This window comes from Oxyura jamaicensis, chromosome 1 (genome assembly GCF_011077185.1).
Source record: "Oxyura jamaicensis isolate SHBP4307 breed ruddy duck chromosome 1, BPBGC_Ojam_1.0, whole genome shotgun sequence".
NCBI classification, from domain to species: domain Eukaryota; kingdom Metazoa; phylum Chordata; class Aves; order Anseriformes; family Anatidae; genus Oxyura; species Oxyura jamaicensis.
In genome coordinates, this window is record NC_048893.1 from 110,330,056 (window position 1) to 110,356,435 (window position 26,380).

Below are 26,380 nucleotides of genomic sequence, written 5' to 3' on the forward strand. Positions count from 1 at the left end.
ACCACAACACCAGTCCCCAAAGAGCAGAGGTGTGAATCCTCAGTCTTCCCATCCCCATGCCAGACCTTCTCAATGGGTTTGACCATCCTAACAAGGAGAGAGACCCACTCTTGTCGCATGTCTCTGAGCCTGCACTGCTGGATTGTAAACTGCATTAAGCTAATGGTTTCAAGAGTGCACTGGTACACGTCCATTTGCAGGGCTGAGGTCTTAAGTTTGCAAAAGCAGCCTTCACGAGAACCTTTGCTTCCCCTCTCCATCCCCTCTTCCTTGCAATAATGTCGCAGTCTCATGTGTATCGATTAATCTTGGCTTAAATTTCTTTGCCTGTACATGGCAAAATACTTATTTAGAGATAAGCTAGTAGCTGTGTTGCAAAGCATTAAATAGACAAATGCAAGAAAAATTGAATCAGGATGTTCAACAAATTAACATCCTGTAATAAACAAGAGTGCATACATATGTTTATGAATGTGCTTACAACTTAGTAAAACATCACATAATTATCTATAAATAGCATTTTCCATTCATCATTTCTAAATCATGACTAAAGTATTTATAAAGGTTACCATAAAACATTACCAAAGTTCTTCTGACAGCCATTATATAATATATTGAATGTCAAGCAGCATAAAATACCAACAAAAAAGAGATGTTTTTGCATCAGAATTCCTCTATTCCTCACAGATCCATTACTCATCTCCACTAGATTAGTCACACTATTCATACAAGCTGAAGACCATTGAGGAAACTACTTGAAGTCACTGAACATAACTTAAAAAAAGAAGAAAAGAAAGTAAATAAAAATACTCACATTGACTTTCATCATGTTTAAAGAATTTCAGACAAATTGAGCAAAAATTCTCCTCTGTGTGTTTTTTAGACTAGGTTTTTCCTATTTCTTTAGCCCGGAAGCTTCCTTTCTGTGATTGATACATTCCCTCTCCTGTTCCCAAGGACAGCTTTCACCTTTTAAACTATATAGTGTAGTTAAATGAAATATGGTTTGCAGCTTACATTAGCAGAAGTAAATGTTTGGTCATGAATATTTGGGCATCATAATTCATACCAATTATCTGAGTTTTGGGAAAATACTTTCAGAAAATTCATCAAATTCCAGGTCCAGTTGGGATGAAAAAAAAAAAAAAAAAAAAAAAGGGAGGGAAAAAAAAAAAAAAAAAAAAAAAAAAAAAAAAAAAAAAAAGATGGCCATAACAAAATAACTTTATTCTCCTTAGAAAACTGAAATTGAAAACCTGACCCAAACATGAGCATTTGATGTTTTTAACTTAGACATATTTTTTCCAAATGTCATCCATTTGGATCAGTCCATCAACTCTGACAGCTCCTGCCCTGTTGCATGCCTATATTATCACCGTACTTTATGTACAGACACTGCACTGTGTGCACTGTGTACCCTTTTCTACTTTATGTACAGAAAATAAACAAATGTACTAATACTAAAGGAAATAAAAAAACTTTATTTCATTTTTAAGCAGTGAGTCTTTTGACAAACTCTGAAAATGATATCTGTAAGGAGCACAAGTAAGTAGAAAGAGCACCGAGTTTTCCTTCCTCCACTCTGCCTGGAAATGGAATCCACGCCCCAGCTGGATATTTCCAGTTCATGCCCAGTAGAAATAATTTTCTGTCCGATTGCCAAATGTTGTCCCATGTGGCCAGCAAAGGTTGGACAATAGCAGTAATACAGCTTCGAGTAAAGAGCTGAAAACGATCCCCTGCAACCAGAGGCCTCAATTCTGCATAGTTTAATAATTCTAGCACCGTGATTTAACTTCCTTTTTCCTTTCAAGTGTTCAGCGCAAATTAATCGTATTGTCAATGCTTACGTCTCCTACCTTACTTATTTGTAAGGACATGTTCAAGTGGCATACTAGAAGGTTGATCCCGCAGTCTGTACTTAACTAGTAATCCTCATGCACACTAGTAACCCCATTGAATATCAATATAAGATTGTGGTGCCAGAGAAAGTTAAACAAATCCTGAGGAATCTGTTTTATTAGCATTTATAGGATTTGTGTGTGTGAGCGTGTGTGTGTATACATCCACACTTGGGAACAGTAGTTACAGGAAAAAAAATACAGGGGATTCCTTGGGGGATGATAAGCGGTGCTAGTTCTTGAGCTCATACCAATGCTGATGTTACAGCCCGTAAATGTTAAAATATCTGATGATATTTTCTTTCCTGAGGAACTCGCTGGGATTTCTCACAGTTAATACGTTAGTTAAGCCCGAGCACACCGGCCAAGGGCCGGCACCCCCCTTGGCTAGCCGCGCTGCTTTCCCCCGGCCAGGGGCGCTCAGCATCCCACGCCGTGTGCAGGGACAAACCGCCCCCTTTTCCCCGAGTCCCCAAAACACGGGGAAACCGCTCGGACGCCGGGCACCAAAGCCAACCGCGACCGAAGCAGCCCTAAAAGATGCCCCCCGCCTCCCGACACGTCTCCGGCTGCGAGCCATTAATTGCGGCTGCTCCAGGATTAACGAAAAAAAAGGCGTTAAACCCCCTCCTTTTGAGCTGCCCCTTCGGGAGCGCCTTCCCCGGTCTCCCACCTCCGTGCCCCTCCGTGGAATAAGCCCCTCGGGTTTGTCCCCAGCTCCGGCAGCAGCCCCGCCGCGGCGCGGACGCGCGTGGGAAAATGCGTGGCGGGCGCGCACACGCGGAACACCCGCGGAAGCCCCGCAGCCGGGCACTAAATAAATAGACGGCTCGGAGAGAACCAGCCGCTGCTTCAGTTTTTGGTGGGGGGTTTTTTTTTTTTTTTTTTTTTTTTTTTTAGTCCGCCCCCCGAGTTTTCCCTCCCTTTTTTATAATCATCATTTTCTGGTTAGAGCTTTGGGGAAAAAAAAATAAAAAAAATCAAAGGATTCCTCTGCAATGTAATCACCTGAGACCGAAATCCCGTCCTTTTACTTCCCAAACGGAGAAGAGTTTCCCCCGTGAAGCATGGCAAAAAGGTTGCTAAATAACGGGGCTTTTTGTGCGTTCCTAGTCCACGATTAGGTAACAACGTAGAATTGCTAATATGACCTGAACATTTAAATAATCAGTTGTTGTATTAATTTTCCTCCTCTATTTTCGTCCCCTGCGTTGAGTTTCTTAATCAAACGGGAAACCCTTCCCCGAAGGACCCTGCAGACACCTCCGAGTTCTGCCGGCGCTCACTTGAGCTGAAGGTTGCGAATTTGGACCATCGTTGCAGCAGTGTGGGTTTCCTGGTGGAGTTTATTTCCCCCCCTTTTTTTCTTTCAGGATTACGTTTCAAACGGTCCCAAACCTGCTCTTTCTCCAAAGCACCATAATTTGCTAGAAACCCAACGCGCTCCCCTGTCGCCTTCCTTTGAGCCCCAATCGCCTGGCCCTGCGCATGGCTCACAGGACGCAGAAGGGTCCCAAAAAGTTTCCTCCTCGGGTTTAGCGACCGCGGAGCATATTGTACCGGTCCCGTGCCTTGAAGTACAGCTACTTTTCCGCGTATATCTGATTTTATTTTTTCCCCAGATCATTCTTTATTTTATTTTTTTACCTCTACTAACGCGTCCAGTTTCGGCGGCGGGCGGAGGTTGTACTGAATTTTGAGAATTTCCCCGAAACGCCGAGGTTTCTTTTCGACTGATGCTTTCCTAGATTAATCGGTTTTGTTTTGCTCGGCGAAAGTCCCGACCGGGGCATGCGACCGTAAGAAGAAAAACAGAGGGTTTTCTCTTTCTTTTTTTTTTTTTTTCTCTTTTTTTTTTTTCTTTTTTCTTTTTTCTTTTTTTTTTCTCCTTTTTGCTAAGTTTCCTCGGCCCGAAAGCCAGCTCTAGCCTACTCCCTCCCTGGAGGGGCGGCAGGGCAGAAAGCCTTTGCCCCAGCTCCTCAGCTCTCCCCGGCTGCCACCCGGGGTACACGCCCCACCTTCCCACCCCCGAAGGGGCAAACTCGGCCCGGTTGTTGGCACCGAGGGCTTTCCCCTCCTTTTTGCAAGGAGCATCCGGGGGCCGCTTCCCCGGGGGGCTGCGAGGGGTGGGGATGTGAGGTTAAGGGGCACCGGGCTCCCGTCGGGCCGGGACCGGGGGGATCCCGTTGGCGGCCCGCCTTCAGTCCCTCCCCGCGGTGCGCTGGGGGCCCGTAGCCCCTAAAAGCGGTTCATTCCCCGCAGGGTGATCGAGGTGGGGGTCCTGCACCTCCCCGGGGAAGACAGGCGGCAGCTGGGTGAAGCTCTGGGTATGGGCGGGCGGGCGGGAGTCACGTCGGGGGCTGGGAGCGCAGCGTGTGCCTTGTGTGTATGATGTATATATGTCGCGTACGTGCTACATATATGATTCATGTGCAAAATCATACATATATGATTCAGGAGCAAAATGTGCCTTTTGCTCCTTTCACCCGGTGGATAAACAGCACTGCCTGGATAAACGTGGCCCTGCGAGCGTCGCCGTCCCCACGCGTGCCCGTGCGCGGCCTCGCTCCCGCGTGGGGAAGGGGCCGAGGTTCCCCCCCCCCCCCCCCGGCGGCAGGGTCCGGGGCCAGGGGGCCGCTCGGGGAGATCGGGGCGAGCAAACGCCCCCCGCCCCCGGCTCCCCTCGGGCCGGCCTCCCGTCCCCTCGCAAGTGCTAATTGCGGCTCTTTTCTGGCTCCTCTCTATTTGGGTTCCTCGGAGGGCGCTGCTCGGGAGGACACGTCACGGATACATTATCCCCTCCCCTCTTGAGGCTCTCCTGGCTTTCTTCAAGCCTTTGCGAAAGAATTAAACCGAGGGGTCCACTTCAGAGCTCCTTCTGCCCCTGGAAAAAAAAAAAAAAAAAAAAACGGAGATATCAGTATTTTCTGGCGAGGAGCGTGGCGGCCAGGATTTCCGAGAGGAGGGGAGTTTTACCTTGGAGCCTGGCCGCATGGTGAGGATCGCTGCTCCTCCCGGGAGGTGACCGTAGCGAAACCTCCTTCTTCCTCGGAAAGGCATGCGTGTGCGAAAGAGCCAGCGCTTTGCACCAGCTCTTTAAATACGTGACAATTTTAAAAAGAAAAAAAAAAAAGAAAAAGAAAAAACAAAAGGAAGAAAAAACAAAAGAAAAAAGAAAGAAAACAAAACTCCGATTTTGCAAATTCTTGAAAGAGGAGAAAACCGAGACAACTAAGCAAAGAAATCCACCGCCAGCCTTTGCCAGCGCTCGGACTTGTTTGGGAAGAAAGAGGCGACGCCGCAGCGGGCGCAGGTCCCGAGGAGCACGGAGCCCCCCGGGCGGCTCCGCATGAGAGCCGCGCTAGGAGCCGGGCGCCCCCTGCGCCCCCAGCCCCGCGGGCAGCCCGCCGCCCCCCGCCGCTGAAGCCGCCCCCCGGGGCCGGGCAGGGGCAGGGGCCCTCCCGCCGCCGAGAGCTGCCCTGGCCGGGAGGGAAATGCGAGCCTGCGATCTTCCAGAGCTGCGGCCAGCGGCTCCCTCTCCGGCCGCTGAGGCTCGCGTTTAGCCGGGGGCTGCCCTCCCGGCTTCCCCTCACCGGGACCAGAGCTTCTCTTATAAACGAGCAGCGCGGGCTTTTCTTTCTCTCTCTCTCTATTTTTTTTTTTTTTTTTTAAGAGACAAAAATAGCGTCCGAAAATGGTCCAGCCCGCCTAGCCCTATGGTTTCTCGCGCGGCCGCTCTGCTTTTGATATTTTCTTATTATTGGTTTTGGACGGGGAAGGCTCGAGGAGAAGAAATCCCTCGGTGAGGGGAAGCCGGTGCTCTTTGCTCCCCGGCGAGGAGAAGATCCGATTCCGGCTGCAGGAGAGGACCGTGGCTTGTGTAGGTCTCTCAGTCTCGGTTTCGAAGCTCTGGGTAGTGCAGAGGCAGAGGAGGACTGCCTTCTCCCGATCAGCTCTGCCTGCTGGGCTTGCGGCTCAGAGATCGCCTTCCCCCTCCTCGCACCACTTCTGTTGGTGGTGGTTTTTGTTTGTTTGGTTTGGTGTTTTTTTCTTTTTTTTTTTTCTTTTTTTCTTTTTTTTTTTTTTCCTCCCCCTTTTTTTTCTCCCCTTTTTTCTTTTTTTTTTTTTTTTGTTTTTTAAAGTTGATTTGATTTGGGTGAATTCCCTCCCTCCCTTCCTTAAACGAAAATACTAACTCTGAAGCCGAAATCCATGCCCCCTGCAATTCGGAAGGATCGGGTCTAATATGCCAGTGTCATCTTCGCCTTGCAGTAGTCGCGATGAAGGAAAAATCCAAGAACGCGGCAAAGACTAGACGGGAAAAAGAAAATGGAGAATTCTACGAACTGGCCAAACTCCTACCCCTGCCCTCGGCCATCACCTCCCAGCTGGACAAGGCATCCATCATCCGCCTCACCACCAGCTACCTGAAGATGCGAGCCGTCTTCCCCGAAGGTAACCACCCCTCTGCGCCTCCTCCCCGCGGGGAAGCCGAAAAGAGCCGGGGGGGGCCTGCACCCCGACACCGACCCCTCCGTCGTGCCCCGGCCAGGGTGGGGGGGTCACGGCCCCGGGTGGGAAAAGAGGGGGGACCGGGGTTGGAGAGGAGCCTCTTAAACCCCCCAGGAAGAAGAGCCTCCCCCCTCCCCCCCCCCGGGGAGCAGGGTTTGGGGGGGCCCCCGGCTTCTCAAAAAAAAAAAAAAAGAAAAAGAAAAGGAAAAAAGCCCCCCCCCTCTTTGGGTGGGTGTTGTTATTGGCCCAACCTGCTCCATGTTGGGCTGTGCGAGAGTGGGACAGCGCCTTCTTGGAGGCCTGAGACCCCCTTGCTCCTTCCTTCCCCAGGGGCTCGGCAGAAGCCCCCCGCCCGGCCCCGCTGCTCCCCCAGCCCGGCGCTTGGGGACGTGCGGCGAAACGCTGTTTGGGGTCGGGGGGTGGCTGGATAAACCCGGCTCCCCCCTTTTGTTATTTGTCTGTGCGTCTCCGGCCCGGGGCTAAGGGGAGGTATTAAAAAATTGCGGAGTGGAAGCTGGGCTCTCCGCCGCGGTTTCTAAGGAGCTTTATTAAATGGCTACAAATAAAATAATAATAATAATAAGGAGGGAAGGAGGGTCGGAAAAAAAATACTCCCAAGCCGAGGAAAAGCTTACCGTTCTGGCCATCTAACTGAGGGATTTCGCGAGCAAGCACTAGCAGCGCTACGGCAAGGCCGGGCTCCTTCGGAGTGCGCTCCCGCAGCACGCCGGGGAAAGCGAGGCGGTGCTCCGCTGTGATTTCTCGCCATTATCCCGCGGGGGGAAATGTCCCCGTAAGAAACAGGACGTCGTGATTTCGGGGGGCGGGGGGGTGTGTGGGTCTCTCTCTCGCCGGCCTTAGCTCGGGAGTGCGTCCCCGGAACGGGTTTGGTTTAGGAGGGAGGCAAAGTGGCACAGACGGAGATGCTGCTGAACGTGTCCCCGCTTTGGCAGCCCTACTGATCCTCAGAAGCAGCGAGCCGACCCCGAGAGCAGGTTTATACCCAGCAGCTCGGGGGTGTTTTATGTGTCTGTCTTCCTTAAACAGGCCGGGCGTGCGCTTCCGCACACCCTGCTTATTAAGAGCAACGTTTTAAATGCATACGGCGAATTCCTCATCTTTCATCGTCTTAAGTCCGGATGGAAACGCATTTCCAACCAAAGCTTTGGGGCCGGGGATGACAGGCCGGGGGGACCGCCGAGGGCAGAGCGAAGGGAAGCCGGAGGGAGGCAGCCGGGAGCAGCGGGCTGTCGGGCGGGGGGCTGCCCGACGGCACACGGCGCCCCATTGCCGTTGCCTTCCCCTCCCGAGGGCGTGAATTCCCCTTGGGGGTTCCCGTGGGGGTCTCTCCCAAGACCTCCCGACGGCTTCCAGTTGGTTTTGCCGGACGAGAGGGGGGCACACCGGACGGAGCGGGCTGCCCAGCAGCTCATCCTAAATTCTGGGGTAGAAAGACCCTGGGGAAAAAGCCCGTTACAGCACGCTGGGCCCCATGGGTGGGTGGCACACAGATGCCCGAGGTTACTGGGGCTTGGAACAAAGGCGAACACGTAGCACCCCCGTACTCCTGGGGTTCGCCGCCGAAGGGGTCGCAGCCAAGGGTTCAGGGCACGGGCAGAGCCCCTCTCCAGCACGCCGGCAACCCCCAGAAAGATGAAAAGGTTTGAACGGGTTTCAGCTCTTCTAGCCGGCCGCGGGGGGAGGCCTGAGACGCCTCCGGCATGCGTGCTAGGCCCGGGGTAGCTGTAGCCAGCGCGATCAGAAATATTGTCCAGCTATAAAACTGGCTTCCAGCTCTGTCTAGACTGGAGGGGAAGAGAGAGAGAGGGCTGTGCTTTAAAAAAAAAAAATCGGTGTATGGCTTGCCCCTGGCCTCCCCACCCCCCCATTTATTTCCAGAGCGCGCTGACGCGCACTTCGGGCAAACTTTGGGACCCTCACCGAGGTGTCCGGGGCGAGATGGTCCCAACACCCCGACAGGGCGGGGAAGTGGGCTCAGACAGGACCCCCATTTCCCCCCTTCGTGCCTTTGCCCCGAGACTCACGGTCTGGACCGAGCCCCCCCAACACCACCCTCTCCCCACCCCCGCGTAGAAGCCCGATAGGGCTCTGAGAAGCGCGAGCGAAAGGAGATTTATCTTCCAGCTCCTTTCTCCCCGCAAAGTCGAGCAAGCCCTGGAAGGCAAAAATTTCGTGCTCCGACATCGTACTTTTTGCCGTGGGGTTTTGCTCTGACCTGCGGATTCATGAATTAAGAGTCCAGGAGACAGCAACCTCCAGTCTCCCCCGCGCTCCGGCTCTGTAAGCTCGTCCTCGGCTGCGTTTTGATTTTTTGCCAAGGCTCTTATTATTGTGGAAGAAAAAATATACCACGGGACTTCTTCTGTCTTGGCTGTCAGCGTTTTCTTCTAAAAATGAGCAAATGAAAGGGACGCGAGAGTAAACAACGTTTAAAGAAAACGCGCTTCTCCTCAGCCGGCTAAAATTGGGATCCTCTCCCTGCCCCATCCCCAGCGCAGTTTTCAAAACTGCGCTTTTATGGCCATTTAAACCGGGTGGGAACGCGGTATTTAGTAAGTGATCCGAAGTACCAAGTGCTCTGGACGAAATAACCGGATAAAATGACAAAGTAGCAGCCATGAGACCTGTTCCTTATTCTGAGACGCAGACAATAGAAAATGTGAGGAGCGTACAGAGTTTTCGCTCCCTATTAAATCTGGACTGTGAATCTGTGAACCAATATTTGAAGAAAATTAAGGCCAGTTGCAGCTCTTTCGTCCGCGCTAGGAAGAGGCTTATTAACGAATTAATGAACCGCATGATTAAAGAGAAAGCGCGCGGCTGTCGCGATAGCGGCTAGCGGCGGCAACAGAGGTGTCGTGCTGTCGCCCCAAAGTGCCGTCGGGGCGGGAGGGGGCCACCGCCGTGGGAGCTGCGGGAGCCTTGGGGGGGCTAAGGGGACCCCCCTCTTAGCGTGACCCCGGGAAGAGCCGGCTGTGGCCTCGTGAGGGTGTCCTGGAAGGACTTCTGTAGGTTTCCTCCGGGACTTCGGGACTTGCCCTTTTTAAATTTATTTTTTCTCCCTGATTTTTAAACTTTTAAACTTCTCAAAGGCTTGATCTTTCCATCTCTCTCTCTCAGCGGCCCTGCTCCTTCCTCAAGCCACCCTGGGAGCTACCGGGGGCTTCCCGTCGGCTCCGGCCCCCTCCCCGGAGCCCAGGGACACCCTCAGTCCACGGGCTGTCCCCGTCCCCCTCCAGGGACAGAGGCGCTGAGGGCAGGGGCTGCTGGCAGCTCGTCGCCTCTATTTCGTTTCCCCTTTGCTCTGCCGGGCTCGCCCGGGGAAAAATCCCCCGGGAGAGGCAGCGCTGGAAACGCCGGCGTTTGTAGTTGACCCAGGTTCCTGGGGAAGGCTGGCTATTGAATAACGCGGGGGGACCACACGCTCCGGGAGAGACGAGGAACAATACGGTAGTAGGCACGAAGGAAACACTCCGAGTTACAGGGCAATCCGATACTCGCACAACACATCTCTAAGTAATTCTTTTAGCAGAATCCCAAACAGAAAAGCTACCGGGCTTTCAAATGCCCGCGCGTCCCGGTTCTGACGTTTGGAGAGCGAAGGTGGGGATTGCTCCCAAATATTTCTAGATCTCATTACAGCGTGGTACACCCCCCGTACCCGGACACTGGGAAATGGTGCAAAGTTAATGCTGGGGTCCGAGATGTCAAAAGAGGAGGATTGGGGTGCTGGGGATGTTGGAGGGGGGAGTTGCGCCCAGGTTGGCCAAAGGAAGGCGGACCCGTTCATAGGGATTTGCACCATATGAGATTTGCCCGTACTTTTCTGCGCAAAACCTCCCGAAGCTGGAGGCTGGGGGGGCCGGCGGGCCCTGTTGCTATTAGGGCCGCTTATTTCCCCCTTAGCACCGCCTGCTCGCGGGAAAATCTCTCTCCGGGCCAGCGTCACAGGTAACTTGTGCTGAAACGGGGACATTTGAAGGGTTTCCTGAAAATCCACCCTCCCGGCACCTCAGCCGTGCCCAGACCGGAGCCCCCTCTGCCCGACCGGGGCCGTGCCAAGCAACTTTCCACCTCCTCCGAGGAGCGATTCGAAGCCGCTCGCTTTGTATCGGCAGCTCTTTTGGCCCCGCTCCAGTGCAGTGAGTGAAAATGCGCCTTATTTACTGGCCGGGTAGGAGGAACTCTTTGGAGTCTATTGCATCCATATGCTTACAAGGCGTAGGCTGCGCGTCTGCAAATCTCTGGGAAGACGAGCTAATGTGCCTTAGTCCTTCATCTCAGCCGAAGGTTTTCCTTCGTTTCGTTTCCACCTCCGATCCGCCGGTGGATTAAATGATAAAATCATCGGCTTTAAAATAAGCTGGGAAGAATGTCGGGCTGAGCCACCGGGCGCGCTGGCGTTTGATGCGAGTTCGCGATCGCAACCCCAAATTAAAATTTCAAAGGGGAAAAAAAAATAATAATAATCTGAGGAAGCAAATGTTTTAGCCTGGGTCGGAAAATGACCTCAGAAATCGTGGGGATTTTTGGTGATGCCTCGAAACTCTACCTGCCCGGCCGCGGCTTTAGGAGGGAGCGGCTAAAATCCTCAACTCCCTCGTCCTTGCGAAAATCAGGGCTCTTCTCAGGACGCGTCAAAACTTTTGTTCTGTTTTGTTTTGTTTTGTTTCTTTTTAAGTATTAATATTATTATTTGTAAACCCCTCGTTTCGGTTGCAATACGATTTTGCGACACTTGCAATTGATTAATCGAAATAAGGGCAATCCGCGCAGCACCGGCACCGGCTGGGTCGTTTGCATTTGCTGCCGGCTCGAGAAAGAGACTGCGGTGTGCCTTCGCGATCCTTTAAACTTCCCACTGCAGAGGAAGCCGCATTTCGGCAGGAGAAATAACAAAAATAAATAAATAATAAATAAATGACGGCTCCTCGGGAGATGGGGAGCCTTTTCCAAACTGCGAAATGGGAAACGGCGGTACGAAATCGCTCCTTTTCGTTTGGCAATTGGGAGTAAATTTCCTAATGGGTGCTGAAACTTTTTTTTTTTTTTTTTTTTTTTTTTTTTAGCGGAGGGAAAGTGTACCCCCCAAAAAGCGTCGCTTTGGGACTACAGTTTGGGGACACCCCCTCAGGCAGCCCGAGCGGCAGCCGGGGCAGGGAGGCAGGCGGCTGCTTTTGGGGCTGACCTTGGCTGGTGGCACTGCCCTTGTTACACCAGTCTTGCCTGCGCTGGAAGCCGCAGGCTCCTGGGTGCTTGCCCGCCGGGACCGGGCAGTTGGACGAGGCCCCCGTCCCTGGGGAGGGGGTTGCCGTGGATCCCCAGGATGGGGAGCAGGGAGAAGGGCTCCCAGGGCTTCCAGACCAGGGCTACCTGCGGGACTCAAGGCAGACGTGGGACTTGGAGGGCTTTGGGGGGAGCCTTTATAAAGACGACCCCCCAAAAAACTTGTTTAAAACCCCAAGCTCGGGGCAGCGCCGTCCAGCCGGGTGCCAGCTTCCTCTCCGAGCGGGGCTCACGCTGCGGCGGCCTCTCTCTCTTTTTTTTTTTTTTTTTTTTTTTTTTTTTTCAATAAAACTCCCTGCAAGGTCGCCGAGGGAGTTTTCTTTAGAAGCACCTGGCCCCGGTGAGAGGCAGCGGGAGAAAAACACCATTTCCCGGCCGTGCACCGGTGTGCCCTGTCTGGGCGATGTTCAAACCCCGTGGGTTCAGCTGCTGCCAGCCCCAAAAGCTCCCTGGCTAGCAGCACCGAGCATCCTCGCCTGTCGCCCATCACCGAACCTTCACCCTAAATGCTTAAAGCCTTATTTTCTTCTTTCTCTCCCAAAAGGAGGCACGAAATGGCTGCGCCTTCCTCCTGCCGCCCGTGCCCCTGTGGAGCCTGCCAGGTGCCGGCACCAGCCCCCCGCCCCCCCCCCCCCCCGAGCACCCCTTCTTTTCACGGAGGGAAGGAAAACAAACTAAATCCCCGATCAGACACACGCACACACAGCCCGGCGGGGCTGAGGAGGGGCCGGGAGCCTCCCTGGGGCTCTCGGCCTCCTTCGGACAAGCGTGCCCGGCTCCTTGTCGCGATATGTGGGGGTGCGCTGCGACATGGCGGGCGAGGGGGAGCGCTGGGGGCTGACACGTCCCGTGAGGCGTGCTGAGGGACGGCGTCTCTCTGGGGAAAGAGCGCCTGTGGGAGTACCTTGGCGGGATTTCCAGAATATTTTTTTTTAAAAAAAAGGAAAAAAAAAAAAAAAGGCTCGGGCACGACGCCCCGTGCCGGGGAGCGGGCCCGCTCGGCGGGGAGGGAACGGGGACGTGGCCCCTTCTGAGCCCCTTGCCCCGGTCTAACCAGCTCCTTGGTTCCCTTGCAGGTCTGGGCGACGCCTGGGGACAGCCGAGCAGGATAGGGCCCCTGGACAACGTGGCCAAGGAGCTGGGATCCCATTTGCTTCAGGTAGTGGACGCCTTTCTCCTCTAGTACGCGCTGCGCATCGGAAATCTTGTGTTTTGGGGCGATTAACCTCCCCACCTCTCCTCCTCCTCCTCCTCCTCCTTCTCCTCCTCCCTCACCCCTTCCTCCTCCTCCTCCCCCGGCTTGTTAGCGGAGCCCGTGTGAAGCCTTCCCTGTCACCCAGACCCTCAAACGGGCCGAGAGTGGAGCTAAATCGAGACCTTATTTTATTTTTTTCCGCCTGCGATGCTGGTGGAAGCAGCATCTCGCCCCGCGCCGTCGGGTCCGTGCGCACGGTGCTCAAACGCAGCCGGGCCGGGGCCGGACCCAGCGGGCAGGCGGCGCACATCTGGATTAGATCTCCTGTTGACGTTAGCACCTGAAAATACAGTTGTTCAAAATCCCGTTGATCTGCTCTGGAATTCTTCTGAATTCCCCCTGTGTAGGTCGGAGGAGAATTTAGGAAGTCGTAGCCGGGGCGTGGATGCCAGCCGGAGGAAAAAAAATAATTACGCTTAGCTCTTTTTTTTTTTTTTTTTTTTTTTTAATGCAATTTTAATACCGCAAGGATTTTTTTCTCCCCCGATTTTAAAGACCTAGTAAACCATAATCATTTAACGGTCGGTTTTATTGTAGAAGGTTAATTTCTGGTCAGAGAGCTGGAGCTGTTTTCCCTGCTCACCCGGCTGGGGACAAAAGCTGAACAAAAACCCTGCTGGCCACACTGCCGGCAGGGCTGGGAGACCTTTGTCCCCAAGGGATGGCTGGGACAGCTGTGAGGGGTCGCCCAAAATTTGCAATGAGGTGTAAGGTTGGTGGGTTTGTCGTGTAGGCCCTGTGAGATACCTCCTTGAATAAGGAGGGTGAGCGCCTGGGGCAGAATGTCCTGAAGTGTTCTTTGGTGACCAAATAAAGTACATGGGATTGACCGAGTCCAAAATGATCTTTGGTGGAGGTATTTCCAGCCTGGAAAAACACACTTGGACTTTTAAGAAGCTGATAGCTGAAGTTTCACAGCCATTGGTCTACCTTCAAAATGTTTGTCTAGTTATATCATACAAATCACTGCTGGCACACTTGCTCCTCCTCCGTGTTCGCCATTTCACATTTTATCTGGCATTAGATGAACTTAAATAATATATGCTTATCACCTGTAATACTCATTTTACAGTTCAGTTATTTCTGAGTTGTGAATGTTAAGGCTTTAATAATGCCAACAAATCCACTGTAGACTTATTTTAAGGGTTCTTAAACTTTTCTCTATGGTTCTGTGTTTTTCTGGATGGGAAAGTTAGAGACCTACCGTACCGTATAATGGAGTAATGAAAGGATTGACACAGTTTTAGTTGTGATAGTGGGTAGAGCAATTGCAGGATGGCAGTGTTTGGATGAAAAGTTATGGTTAGGGATGGAATAATTTACTTCCCATTTTAATACTGCTACAAAATTTATGTTCCAAAAAAAGGGAAAAAGAAGTGAAGGCAAACAGTAATCTGGTTTCAATTACATGCTGTAGAATCGTTAGTAGGCCAGAGAATAAATTGGAATATTTTCTTTTATTGGGGCAGCAGTGTAGGAGCATGAAGCATACTGGATTTTATTGCTTCTCTCCTGTTTTAAGTTCAGTAATTTAAAATATGAATTAAAAATAGGTGGCTGCTTAATCTGTGTACTGTAAAAATGACTTCTCTATTCCAAATACATTTTCCGGTGATATTCATATGTGTGTATTGATCAAGGCTTCCTAAACCAATTAGAGATAGTGGATACTTTTTGACTACATAATATATGGTGCTGTTGAAAGTCTGCCTGACCTTGGGCACTGAAGAATCAAAATACCCCAGCTCAATAGGCTGCGTGTCCAAATCTCGGCCAGTTTTGGTTAACCAAAAGCATATTTTTTCCTGCATGGATGACACAGGACAAAATGAAAATTCAGTTTTTACTCACACAAGGAATATTTATCATCCAGTTAAGAATTCCCATCAATAAGAATTTGTATTACAAAGTACTATTAGCTGAGATTCACAGACTCTAGGCATATCACTTAATGGGCATAAGTATCTCTCTTCAAGTGTGATAAAGTTTTGAATGCTGATTTGTTTATTCTACTTTTTTTTTTTTTTCCCCTAAATTCACCTTGTACATAGCAAACAGTCCTCTGTTCAGAAATGCGTTAATAAAAATATAGTCAAAGAAATTTAAAGCATTGCTTACGGTATCATTAAATATATTGCAAATAGCGGTAAGCTATGTCTGCCAATTATACCATAAAAAATGGCTTGCGTAGTGCTAGATTTTCCCCTAAGTACCACATAGCTCAGGATTTGTACTAAGTACTAAAATAACCAGAATCAACAGGAGAATGTTAACTTAAAGTGAAGCAGTAAAGCTCGCATCTGTAGGGGGAATGAATTGGATTTCACAATGTGTGTGTGTGTGTCATAGAGTTTATAGGAACACCATCAGATAAAGGTTTCTACTTCTTAAATACTATATTTTCTGTTCTTTAAGTTGGATAACAATCCTTATCCAAAATGCTTCAAACTTTTTTTTTTTTTTTTTTTTTTTTTTTCCTCACTGTATATGGTTTATACAGAGTTATTCTTTTTACCCTATGTATTTCTCTTCTACAGACTTTGGATGGCTTTGTTTTCGTGGTGGCATCAGACGGCAAAATAATGTATATCTCAGAAACAGCATCTGTACATCTTGGCTTATCTCAGGTAGGAGTGATTTATTTTTTTCATCTGTTAAATATAGATACAGCGTTTGGGACCTAGCACAAGCAACTTGCCATATATATAGCGAGTCATTGGTTTTTAGGGGTATTCAAAGCTTCAACTTTGTTTTCTGATAAATGGCCTTCCTTAAATATTGAAGTTTCCTATACTTATGACCACATCATGACTGTCTTTATATCTGTTCTTGTTCATTGTATTTTACTCCTCATTACCTTTAAGAAGGGTAATAAATAATATGATATTGCAAATTGCAGATATACGCTGAGCTTGAAACCCAAACCTATTGCCTGTGTGGTAATGCTATACATCTGAAATAAAGTTTAGAATTCAAGGCTATATGTTTTAGATTGTGTAAGATATTGAGACTTGCTATGAAATAGAGAGGAAATCTGATGTGGAACATGAGTTTTATGGTAAATGTGCTTTAGGAAAAAAAGAAAGGGGGGGGGCAGATTTATGAGTGTTCACATGGAATTCAGGGTAGTTTTCCCTGAGTTTTTCCAGCTCAGTGGTCTTTTCAGTAAAGCGTTTTATATGGTTGTGATAGAACTCATAAAACTCAGTTTACTACTGTTCTGCACAAGACGCATAAGGGGTTTTTATTGTTTTTTTTTTTTTTTTTTTTTTTTTTCTTCTTCTTAGAAGGACATTTCTAATTTTTTTGCCTTCTTGGGACAGGCACAAGGGCAAATAGCCTGAATTTATTGCAGAGTGAAAGTTTCCATACGTTTTTGTGTAAATGTATTACACAATTTCATTGGTAGCACCTGACCTAAAGCCTGCCAAACTCCAATAGATAAACGCCTAATTAATTTCACTGGGCCCCGGATGACACTTGCAAGAAACAGAACTGTTTCATCAGAACCAGTTACAGCTGAAACACTTTTAAGAGTTAAATAAAATTAAGTGGAAAAATAAATAGCAGAGAGGAGAAGAAGAAGAAGGAGGAGGAGAAGATGAAGGTGAGAGAGAGCAAGATGTTTTGTTTCAGGCAAGGCAGCTGAGGAATATGCCTATGTCCAACAACAGAGAAGGGACTGAGTTGTGGAAATTATAGGCATGCTTTAGCTTTGATAGTAATTAATATTTTTGTTTGAAAAACTGTGAAGGTCTTTGGATGCATGTTTCTAGTAGCTGAATTAGAATTAGTAGCTATGAGAAAAAATAGAACACGGAAGAGATAGAAAAAGCAAGTATATCGTCTCATAAACACCCCTTCTAAATCCAAAGGCAATTGTGATTCCTGTTTTTGTAATCTCCTTCAGAAAAAGTAATTTTGAGGATCAAAATCTTGGCAGGGATTCTTTTTGTCTGCCAACTTTTAAAAATGAGTCCAGGGAATGTTCTTATTTCAAGTAGTTTGTTCATTTGAGGCTGTTACAGTATAGTATTAGTTGTTTCATAACATTTAATGCATGTTCAAATTACTTTGAATATTACTGTCTTTTAGTATAAACTTTCTTCCAAATGGCTGCATTTTCTACTCTGAATCAACAGTCTTATTAAATGTTTTTCTCCCTGTAATGTTTTGAAAAGATCCACAATGTAGCTAACTACTTAAATAGATTCATTTAGTCAGCATGATTGTTCCAAAGCACTGAGTGTTCCCATCTGCCCTTGAAGTAGTCTCATTGTTCTATCCTGCTTGCTGTTTGATAAGTGCTAGCTGGTCTAGGTTTTGTCCAGATTTTTTTTTTTTCTTTTTCTTTTGAGGAATATCAAATCCTCTTGTAGGTCTCAGTATTATTCACTCATCTGGTGAAATTAAAGGCCTACAAGATCAGTAGGACAATGAATAAACTTTGCCACAGTCAAGGAGTAGGGACTGAAAGCATCGTGCAGGCTTCAGTCATCTTTAGCTGGTATGATCTTATGGTCCTCTGCACAGACTGTGTTCCCTCTGTACTACACACGTAAGTCTCTATAAGCCCTACTGCAAGATATGCTAAGGAAAACTAAAGTATTTGGTCATATTGTTTACTGAAGTAATTTTCTAAGCAAAATCTGACATATTTCACTTTAGCAAAGATTTGTAAATGAATGGGCTGTATCCTTGAATTTTCCAGAAAGGTGTAGATCAGAGAGGACAGAGACACGTGAAATTTAAGGACATGTTTTAGACTCAAAACACTGAATGCTCCAGCAGTTTAACAACACTTTTTAATTTCCTATTATTATTATACTTTTTATGATTTATTTTTAAATAAAATAAAACACCTAAGCAAGGCAATGATTTTTTTTTTTGTCATATTGTTTTATAATCTAATCTGTTCTTGATATTGCTCAATGTTCTATTTTTCAAGAGACAATTTTGTTTTAAGTAATGCTAGAATTAATTCTAGGCTTTTCCTAAATACTAGCGTATTAATACTTTAATACTGGGATATTCCTGTAAGCTTCCCAGGGCTCTAAATGAGTTCTTGTTCCTACAACTCTGGAAATCACTGGGAGTTTTGCCACTGTCATCAACAAGAATGAGATTGGTCTGTAGAAGCAAATTCTGCAAGTCTCCCTCACCAAGTCATAATCCCACACTATATTTTCAACAAGTGCTCTTACAGAGCTCCAGCCAATACAAGCTGAGACCAGAGTGATGATGATCATAGAAAATCTTTTAGAGAGTGCATAGAAAGACCTTTTTATTAAATAATTTGACAATTAACTAGTCCACACAGCAATTTCCAGTTAAAGTGCAATTTGTTTTAAAATGTATATTTGAACTAAATAAAAAGTTCATTTAAAAATATTTTGCAGGATATTCTTGGAGAACTACTACTGTAGCCTTTATCTTCTAGTATATCTTGAATCTAGGTTAAGCAGAAAGAACTTAGACCTTCTGAAAAAGCCTTCATAGCCAATGTTGTTAAGCGAGTTTAAAAATGTAAAAATAACATTAAGGATTGTTTTTCAGCACTACTTGACTCACTTCTGCCTGCAATTTTAGAGAATCAGAAACAATATTTCTGAAAAGACTACATCTCTATTTGTGGACCTGTTGGTTAATTTGTGGGTTTGGATTTTGATCAACCTTTCCACTCAACTCTAACAGTAAATATTGTAAATACTGATGGTTAGGACCCCTTCCTCCATCTAATTTCAATTGGCCTCAGATCATTGTTGAACTGACTTGTGCTAGCTGAGACAGAGCCAATTTCTTGCCTCTTTTTTTCCATGGGTAGTAAATAGGTTCAAATTCCCCAAATATTCCCCCCCCTCCTCACCTTCCTCCCCTCACCTCTGAGTCCAGAGACACAGAATGGAAAAGAAAATCCTCTTAGGAAATAATGGTGAATTTTATATATATATATATATATTTAAATTCTGAAACTCTGGACCTTATTCCAGCCATTTTCTGTGTCCATGAGGGAGCCAAGCTTATCTTTGACTTTTGACAAATCTTGAAATATTTAACCACAAACATCTGAACTTTTCCAAGAGTTTATTTTACTTTCGTCAAATAAGTATATGAAAGGCAAAATATGTAATTATTTGCTCTAGAATCCATCTACTTAGTACTTTGTGTTTATTATGAATTGTTTCTTGGCAGGAAAAAAAAACTGTGCAGCTGAGTTACACATAAAAAAGCTCTTAGTAGGAAATAGCGATATTTGGTAGTAAGCAGGTATTTACAGATATTAAAAAGCTGCATCGAGGAAGCTGGTTTAATAAGCCTGAGGCATGGGATTTTAGAAGGTTTATGAATTGAACCATATAATTTATTTTTTAAAAAGTTTTCAGTGTTTCATTGTAGGCTTTAAAATAGCATGCATATACTATGTGTAGCAGGAGACTGTGGTCAGTTTCAAAGTTATGTATACATATTTTGGTTATTTGACTCCTATTTAGTCCTCTGTCTTTGCTGACGGCTTTATGTTTCCACTAGCATTTTTACAATCAATTTTGGTTTCAGTGTCGTATATTCACCTCCCACTGACTTTGCTGGGGTTGCAAATACATACATCACAGTAGAAAACATTCCTACATATGTAATGAGAAAAGCTAATCATTAGCTTGACAAAGCACTTTAGTTTTCAACTTTAGATATAAAACTAAAATATTTTTATTTATGAAAATTATGTGATGAAAATGAAATTTTGAATAAATATATGACCTTGGGCCCAGTCCTGTGAATCCTGTGAACCAATGATTACTTCAGTCAGTAGTTCTTTTGCAATAGGCAGCTACTTTTGGAAAAGCAAGAGATACCCTTGTGTCACACTTCTAAGAGAGTAGATACATGTCAATGTGGTTATGATTATACTTAGCAATGGCAGAGTTGCAATAAGATCTTCTTGATTACTACAGTTGATATTGCCAGTCAGGTTGGTTGGCGTTGTTTCTATAAGAAAGTCTTTTTATTGAAGGGATAGTTTGCACATGTCTACCTCTGAATGATTTTTTTTTGGAAGCTGAAAAAGAATGGGGTCATAAATGATGCTCCTATCAGTTCGAACACCAATCACAGCTGTGAATTTCTCCAATTATTGTTTTTTTGTTTGTTTGTTTACTAAGTGTAAAGGCCAATGAAATGCCTGTCAACATGAGAATTATTAGTTTTATGTGTCTGTAGGTGATTATGATATTTACAGACTTAGCTATAGACACTTAAAAATGTGTTTTCCCCCATATAATTAAAAACAAATAGAAACAGTAAAAAGCATGACTCACAGTGAGATTGTAGTCTCCTCCCTCCCTCACCACTAAGTTTGAAGATGGAGTTACTATAACAGGTTCCCACTGTTATAATCCTGAAAAAGAACAGTCACTGCCTTTTATTATATTAAATGCATATTATTAAAAATAATATATAAATGAATAAACATAAATAATCCCCTTCCCTTCCCTTCCCTTCCCCCTTTCTTCCTCTCCTTTCCTTAATCTTTTCCTCTTTCCCTCCCACACCTTTCTTTTTATCTGTCTCTTTCTCCATCTCTCCTCTTCTTTCATCTTTACTCTTTCTGTCTCTTTTGCCCTATTCAGTGAAATTTTACTCTGGTTAGACTATCAGGTCAGTGTTGGTGTTTTTGTTTTTGCAGGGAGGGGTTGTTGGAAAGAAGAAGTGGGGAATAGATGGCTAGAAAAAAAGGTTAGTTTGCATAGTCTTGGGAAGAGACATTCCATGAATAATGCAGAAAATGGAACTATGAGAAACATTTTCAGAAAAAGATTTCTTTGTGGAGTAGACAATTTCATTTATTCCAAAGAAAAGGCAACTCACACATCTTAGCAAATCAGTAGGATTGGCTCAGAAGAATAGGTTAAATTACTTCACCTCTCAGCTGTCTCTGATCTTGGGGGCCCAAGGCACATCAGGCCACACTGAACAATTGGGCAGCCTGACACTAATTTAAAACACAGGCTCAAAGTATTGGTTCACTCCTTAAATCAATTACTGCATCTATCTGGAGACTTTTGTTGGTGAATTTTATACGTGGCAAATAGAGTTAGCAAAAAGGACATACGGTGTGCGCCGCTCATTTTTTGCACAACAGTTATTATGGGTACAACAGTGGGAAAGATGGAAATACATTCCTGTGCAAGCAAAGTTCAAGTGAGAAGAGAGAGTTCAGATATTTAAGATAGCTCTTAGTCTTTTTAATGCACATGTTTACTTAAAGCAGCAAAGGCTCAAGCCAGTGCTCATGAAAATCTATGGAAGTCTGTCTTTTGAATTCACTGGCTTTCGTTCTGAGCCCTACGTACTACTGTGGATTGAATGTCGTGGACGATCTGAAAAGACACAAAAGAAATGTGAAAGTCTAGCAGTTTGGCTCTGAAGGCTCAACTGTCAGCTGAATGCAGGTGATAGTTTCTGGGAACCTGTCAAAGATTATTTTTTTTTTTGGATATCTGCCTTTCTGAGAGACTTTAATACAGCTCAATGATTTTATCCCATTCTGTGGCAACCTAGCATTTCTACAGCTGCTCTAGTTTATCACTTCATTCACCTGCTCCCTCCACTAGCAGCTCTTCTGTGTCCAGATCATCACCAGAAATTCCCACAAAAGCCCCTAAAATGTTAGTTACTGCTAAAGAAGGAATTAATGCAGTTTAAGGAGTATAGTTTGGAACAAGTTTTTTATTTGACTTACTCTTAAAAAATGGTGTGTATTTACCCAGATGCAGTATACGCAGGTCATTTCAGAATGTTTGGGGGATAGGAAAGGAAAAAGGGGCAGCAGCACTGCTTCATGTGTTACATGTCTCTTCACAGGTGGAGCTAACTGGTAATAGCATTTATGAGTATATACATCCTTCTGACCACGATGAGATGACAGCTGTTCTTACTGCTCACCAGCCTCTTCATCCTCACCTCTTACAAGGTACTTGTGTGATCTGTGGTCAAAATGCCATTGGAAAACAAAAAAAAAAAAAAAAAAAAAAAAAAAAAGTAACAACTCTAGGCTGTGACCAGTTCATATTTATCCATTATGAAGCTATGTATGCAAATGGAGGAGGAGCATGAACCTGAAACTATGATCCAAGGTTTTGGTTTGTGGCAGTAAAGAGAGTAAGGTATCATAGATTAAATAATGCTTTTCATGCCATGGAGTCCCTGCAGTTTTAAACTGTTATTTAGATTTTGCCCAGTGGCAATTTCATCTCTTGTTTTGTAATAACCGGTGAGGTTGCAGGAACGTTGCAACTGTCTAGCTGTGCACAGCTGCAGCTACGTGGTCTTAGGGAAAATAATAAATAAAGAATACATTAAGCAATTTGGAAATAGGTGGACACTTTTAATATTATAAAAGCAACCGTTAAATCTGAGATTTTTATGAAAACACAGAGCTAATATTCTCCACTGTAGGACTGTAGGAAGAGGAAAAATGGGTTTTGTAAATGACCTACATTTAGAAGCTCTCATATAAAAAGTGATCTCTCTGGGAAAATAATGTCCTCTTGCCTTGATGCTGGATCACTGATTCACCAAGCCTCTCCACACATCCCGTTCAGGTGCTGCAGATGATTCACCCACGCGTACCCATACAGCATGGTGCTAAGCTGGATGGAGTGTCAGGGAAGACAGCAGAACTCTTATTATGTGACCGCCTGGATCAGACTGTCCACACTGGCTGTGCTCAGACACCACACATAAAAATTAACATAACCCTTTGTGTATTGTTACTTCAGTATTGTTGCTACTATATAATTAACAAACATATGTGCATCTTTATACCATCTCCAATAGCTTTCGTTTCCCATTGGGCAATTCTTTGAGCTTTAAAATATCAGAATGATTTGGCTCCATTTTACAATGTGCTTCCACGTACATTTCACAACTGCTTGATCAGTTGGAGCTCACATCCTACTAGAGCTTTTACTGGGCTTCTTAAGACACAGCTCCTAAAAGCATGAGTAGCGTTGGGTTTGCACTACCATCCTGTTCAGGAGCTGGAAGTTTTTTCTCAGTCCTGGTGCCTGTGCGGTTTCTGTACTTGGCAATCTCACCACAGTTCCAACCACTGTGATTCCGTAAGCACTGCTCTCTGAATGCAGGGGAGCCGAATGTTCCTGGGAGCATACACAGTGCTCTGAGTGGTATAAATGAAAGAACTACTTTAGCCGTCTTCTATCTTCCTCCTCCCCAAGCAGATTCTCTTGTGTGCCTGCCTGTGTCTTGAAAAACAAACTCTTCTTTTTCTTGGACTCTTCTGATTCTAGTTTCTACTTGACTATTTCATAGTTTTCTCATTCCTTTGTCAGGGATTTTTTTTTTTTTTTCCAATTTTGACATTTAAAAAGAAAACAATGCATTTTATTCTTGTCCTACTTTACTGATGAGTGGAGGGGTTGCCTCTGGTATAAATCCTCGACTTTTTATGAAGTTCTGCTGGTATCTGGAATTGGTAGTAAGACCTTCTTATAAACACTCTCTTGTCAATGACAATGGTGTCATGGTTTTGTTAATTTTTATTTTATTTTATTTTTAAATTTTACAGATTTAAAGTCACCAGCAACTGATCCGAATTGTTTACTATGTCAACTACAAATTATGACTCTGGTTAACCAGAAGTAAGACAGCGCATTAGTACTGCAGTCCCAGAAGTTTTTTTGTTTGTTCAGAAATAGTTATTGCCTGCTTCTTACTCACATTTGGATGACTTTGGATGCTCATTTTGCCTGTTAGCATTTTTTCTCTGAAATAATCAGGTCCCTCTCATTTTAGTTACTAATGGTCAAATTATTTATTTCATGAACAAGTTCTCCTCACTGTGAAGTATAATTCTGTTCTGTTTTGGTTGTGTTTGAAAAGATTTTACACACAATTGAAACTGTTAATTTCAGTTTACTTGCAACTGTTTCAGTATGAAATTCTGCTGGTGACCATCCCCAGTTATATGCCTCATTCTCTGTAGCTTGCTTTACCTCTTTCTATATAGATGCTGTTTGTTATTAGCATCAAGCTCTGGGTTCTCAGTAGTGAGAAAGGTAAAGAAAAATTTACTTTGAAATGTGATCCATTTATGTGTGTCTTGTTCTGTGTAAAATTTTGTGTAGCGAAGGAAATTGATAACAACATGAAAACAACAGCATCTTATTCGGAATCCTAGACTTGGGAGATAAATAAAGGAGTTAAGCTGTGTTCTGGTTTGTATAGGGATTCTTTTATGCAAATCTTACTCCTGTGTGTCTCTTTCCCATATAAAGCATAGAGCTGGTGTATTAAAATATGCAGAATACATAGCTAAACAGAGTGAGCAAGTATTTATTTATGTCTTACCTGTGCCAGTGGTTCCCTTTTCTGCAGTGTAAACATTAAATCTTAAGGTATAATTTAAAATTGCCTGGCACATAGAAATCATAGCAGGTTCCCTGTGTATCTTTAGTGAAGTCCTGAAACCTATTAAATAAATGGCAGGAAGGAAGTGACTTCTGTTTGTATCTTAGTAGATATTCTGAATATTTAAATAAAACATGGAGTTCTACAAATAACTCAGTACCTAGGGAAGTTGAGTGAAAGTGGCTTTATTTTCTAATAAAAGGGAAAACAGAATTTTAAAAGAGCATTTTTTGTCATTTTGGTTTGATTTTTTTCCTCTTCTGATCTCTTAAAATGTGTCTGAATCATCAAGTCACTGGGTTGAATAAAAAGTTTCCCTTTTTAACTTTGGTAATTTTTAGATCTCTCCAATCGGTGGAATTACTCAGGAGTAAAATCAATGTTGCATTGCAGACACAGACATTCATAACACAAATTTGCAGCATGGCTCACTTAACTTTACTTGCTCAGGATGTATTCTTCAGCTAATTCTCAGATATGTATAAATAATTTTAGTTCAGTTGCTATTTCGACGGTTGTAGCTGGGTAAGATCTATTATGGTAGAAATAAAATCACAAATGCAGACATACATATCTAGACATTGTATTCTGTTACTGGTATTAAATAATACAAAGTACAGGTTATTTTTACCCTCCAGTTTTACAGACTTTGTAAGTTTTTATTCTCTCCCCTTATTTCTTCATTTGCTTGTAATCTTCTTCATTTTCCTTTGTTATTCTCTTTGAATCTTCCCTGTATTTCCAGTGCTTCATCAGCTTCGTATAAGCTTTTCTAAAAGACAAATAGTACATAAGAAAGGTGGAAGCCTTGCAGCTGTTGAGATCTAGAAGTCTTACTTGTGTGAGTTTTATTTCTCAGGGAAAAGGAAATTATTGCTCAAGGCATAAAATCAGACATAGTGAGGATTTCTTTATATAATGCTCCCTGTCACATTATTTTTCTTCAGATATCTCAGCCATCTACTTAAGATATATTAATGTTGAAAGTATAAACCTTCTTAAATCATAACTTTTTAAGTTTTTACAACTTGGCTTATAGTTCCTAATGTTTCAGGTACAACAAGGCACATCTCCAAACATAAAGGGTAGATGCCTTACTATTTTTTCAAAAAGTGAAAATTCTTGAATAATCACATACCTCCAGGAGTTTGAATTTCATAGGAATTTTAAATGTAATAAAATTTGGGAACATGGAAGATGATAAACTAGCTGTTGTGTCATCTCTATTCAGACAATGCAGTAAGGACATAAATCATATTATGGTAAGGAAAGGTTTTGGCCCAAGAAACTGGAAGGTGGCAACCCTCAGAAGCATTGAAAAGTCATAAAAGACAAGCAGCTGTGTGAGCTCCAATTGTGATGCTGTAGCCAAAAGGGGTGCTGGAAAATATCTGTGCATATAAGAAGCGGAATAGTGAAGAGGAATAGCAAGGGTGACTGATTACATTTTTTGTATGGAATTAGTGAAATGGACACTGGATTTTTCTGCATAATTCTGCTGTCCACTTAAGAAAAAAGGACAAATTGGAGAAAGTACAGAAGAGAACCACAAAAATGATTGAAGGACTGGAAAAGCTTATAATGAGAGATGAGAGATGAAAGAACACCACCATCTGTTTGATTTTTCAAAAAGAAGATTGGGAGGTGACTTGATAACTGTGTCTGCTTACTTCCAAGGGAAGAAAATACTGGGAACTAAAGGACTGTTTTAGAAGAAAAAAACATATCAAGGACCAGTGTCTGTGAACTGAAACCACAAAAGCTCAAATTAGAATAATGCATACATTTATAACTAGGGGTTTGATTAACCACAGGAACAAAATACTAAGGGAAGCAGTGGTTTCTTCCTCTTTTGATGTCTTCAGACCAAGGGTATATGCCTTTATAGAAGATACATTTTGGGCAAACAGAAGTTACTGATCTTAGTGCAGGAGTAACTCACTGAAGTTTTATGAACTGCAATGTACAGGTTAGACCT

At 44.8% G+C, this 26,380-nt stretch overlaps 1 protein-coding gene and 1 long non-coding RNA gene across 2 annotated transcripts in view; one reads left to right on the forward strand and one right to left on the reverse strand.

Annotated features, from left to right (window-relative positions):
* Nucleotides 1–5,553: 5,553 nt before the first annotated feature.
* LOC118160778 lies at nucleotides 5,554–7,627 on the reverse strand. The gene is made up of 2 exons (XR_004747669.1): nucleotides 7,049–7,627; nucleotides 5,554–6,212 (listed from the first exon to the last, which is right to left on the reverse strand). It is a non-coding gene; the product is annotated as an uncharacterized LOC118160778 (long non-coding RNA).
* Nucleotides 5,649–26,380, forward strand: part of SIM2 (SIM bHLH transcription factor 2) — a 56,060-nt gene continuing 35,328 nt past the window's right edge. The window contains exons 1-5 of the mRNA XM_035315756.1: nucleotides 5,649–5,781; nucleotides 6,174–6,356; nucleotides 12,797–12,879; nucleotides 15,513–15,602; nucleotides 21,835–21,943. Coding sequence (XP_035171647.1) covers nucleotides 6,182–6,356; nucleotides 12,797–12,879; nucleotides 15,513–15,602; nucleotides 21,835–21,943 — 457 coding nt within the window. The 5' untranslated portion in view covers nucleotides 5,649–5,781; nucleotides 6,174–6,181. The remainder of the gene's footprint in view (nucleotides 5,782–6,173; nucleotides 6,357–12,796; nucleotides 12,880–15,512; nucleotides 15,603–21,834; nucleotides 21,944–26,380) is intronic.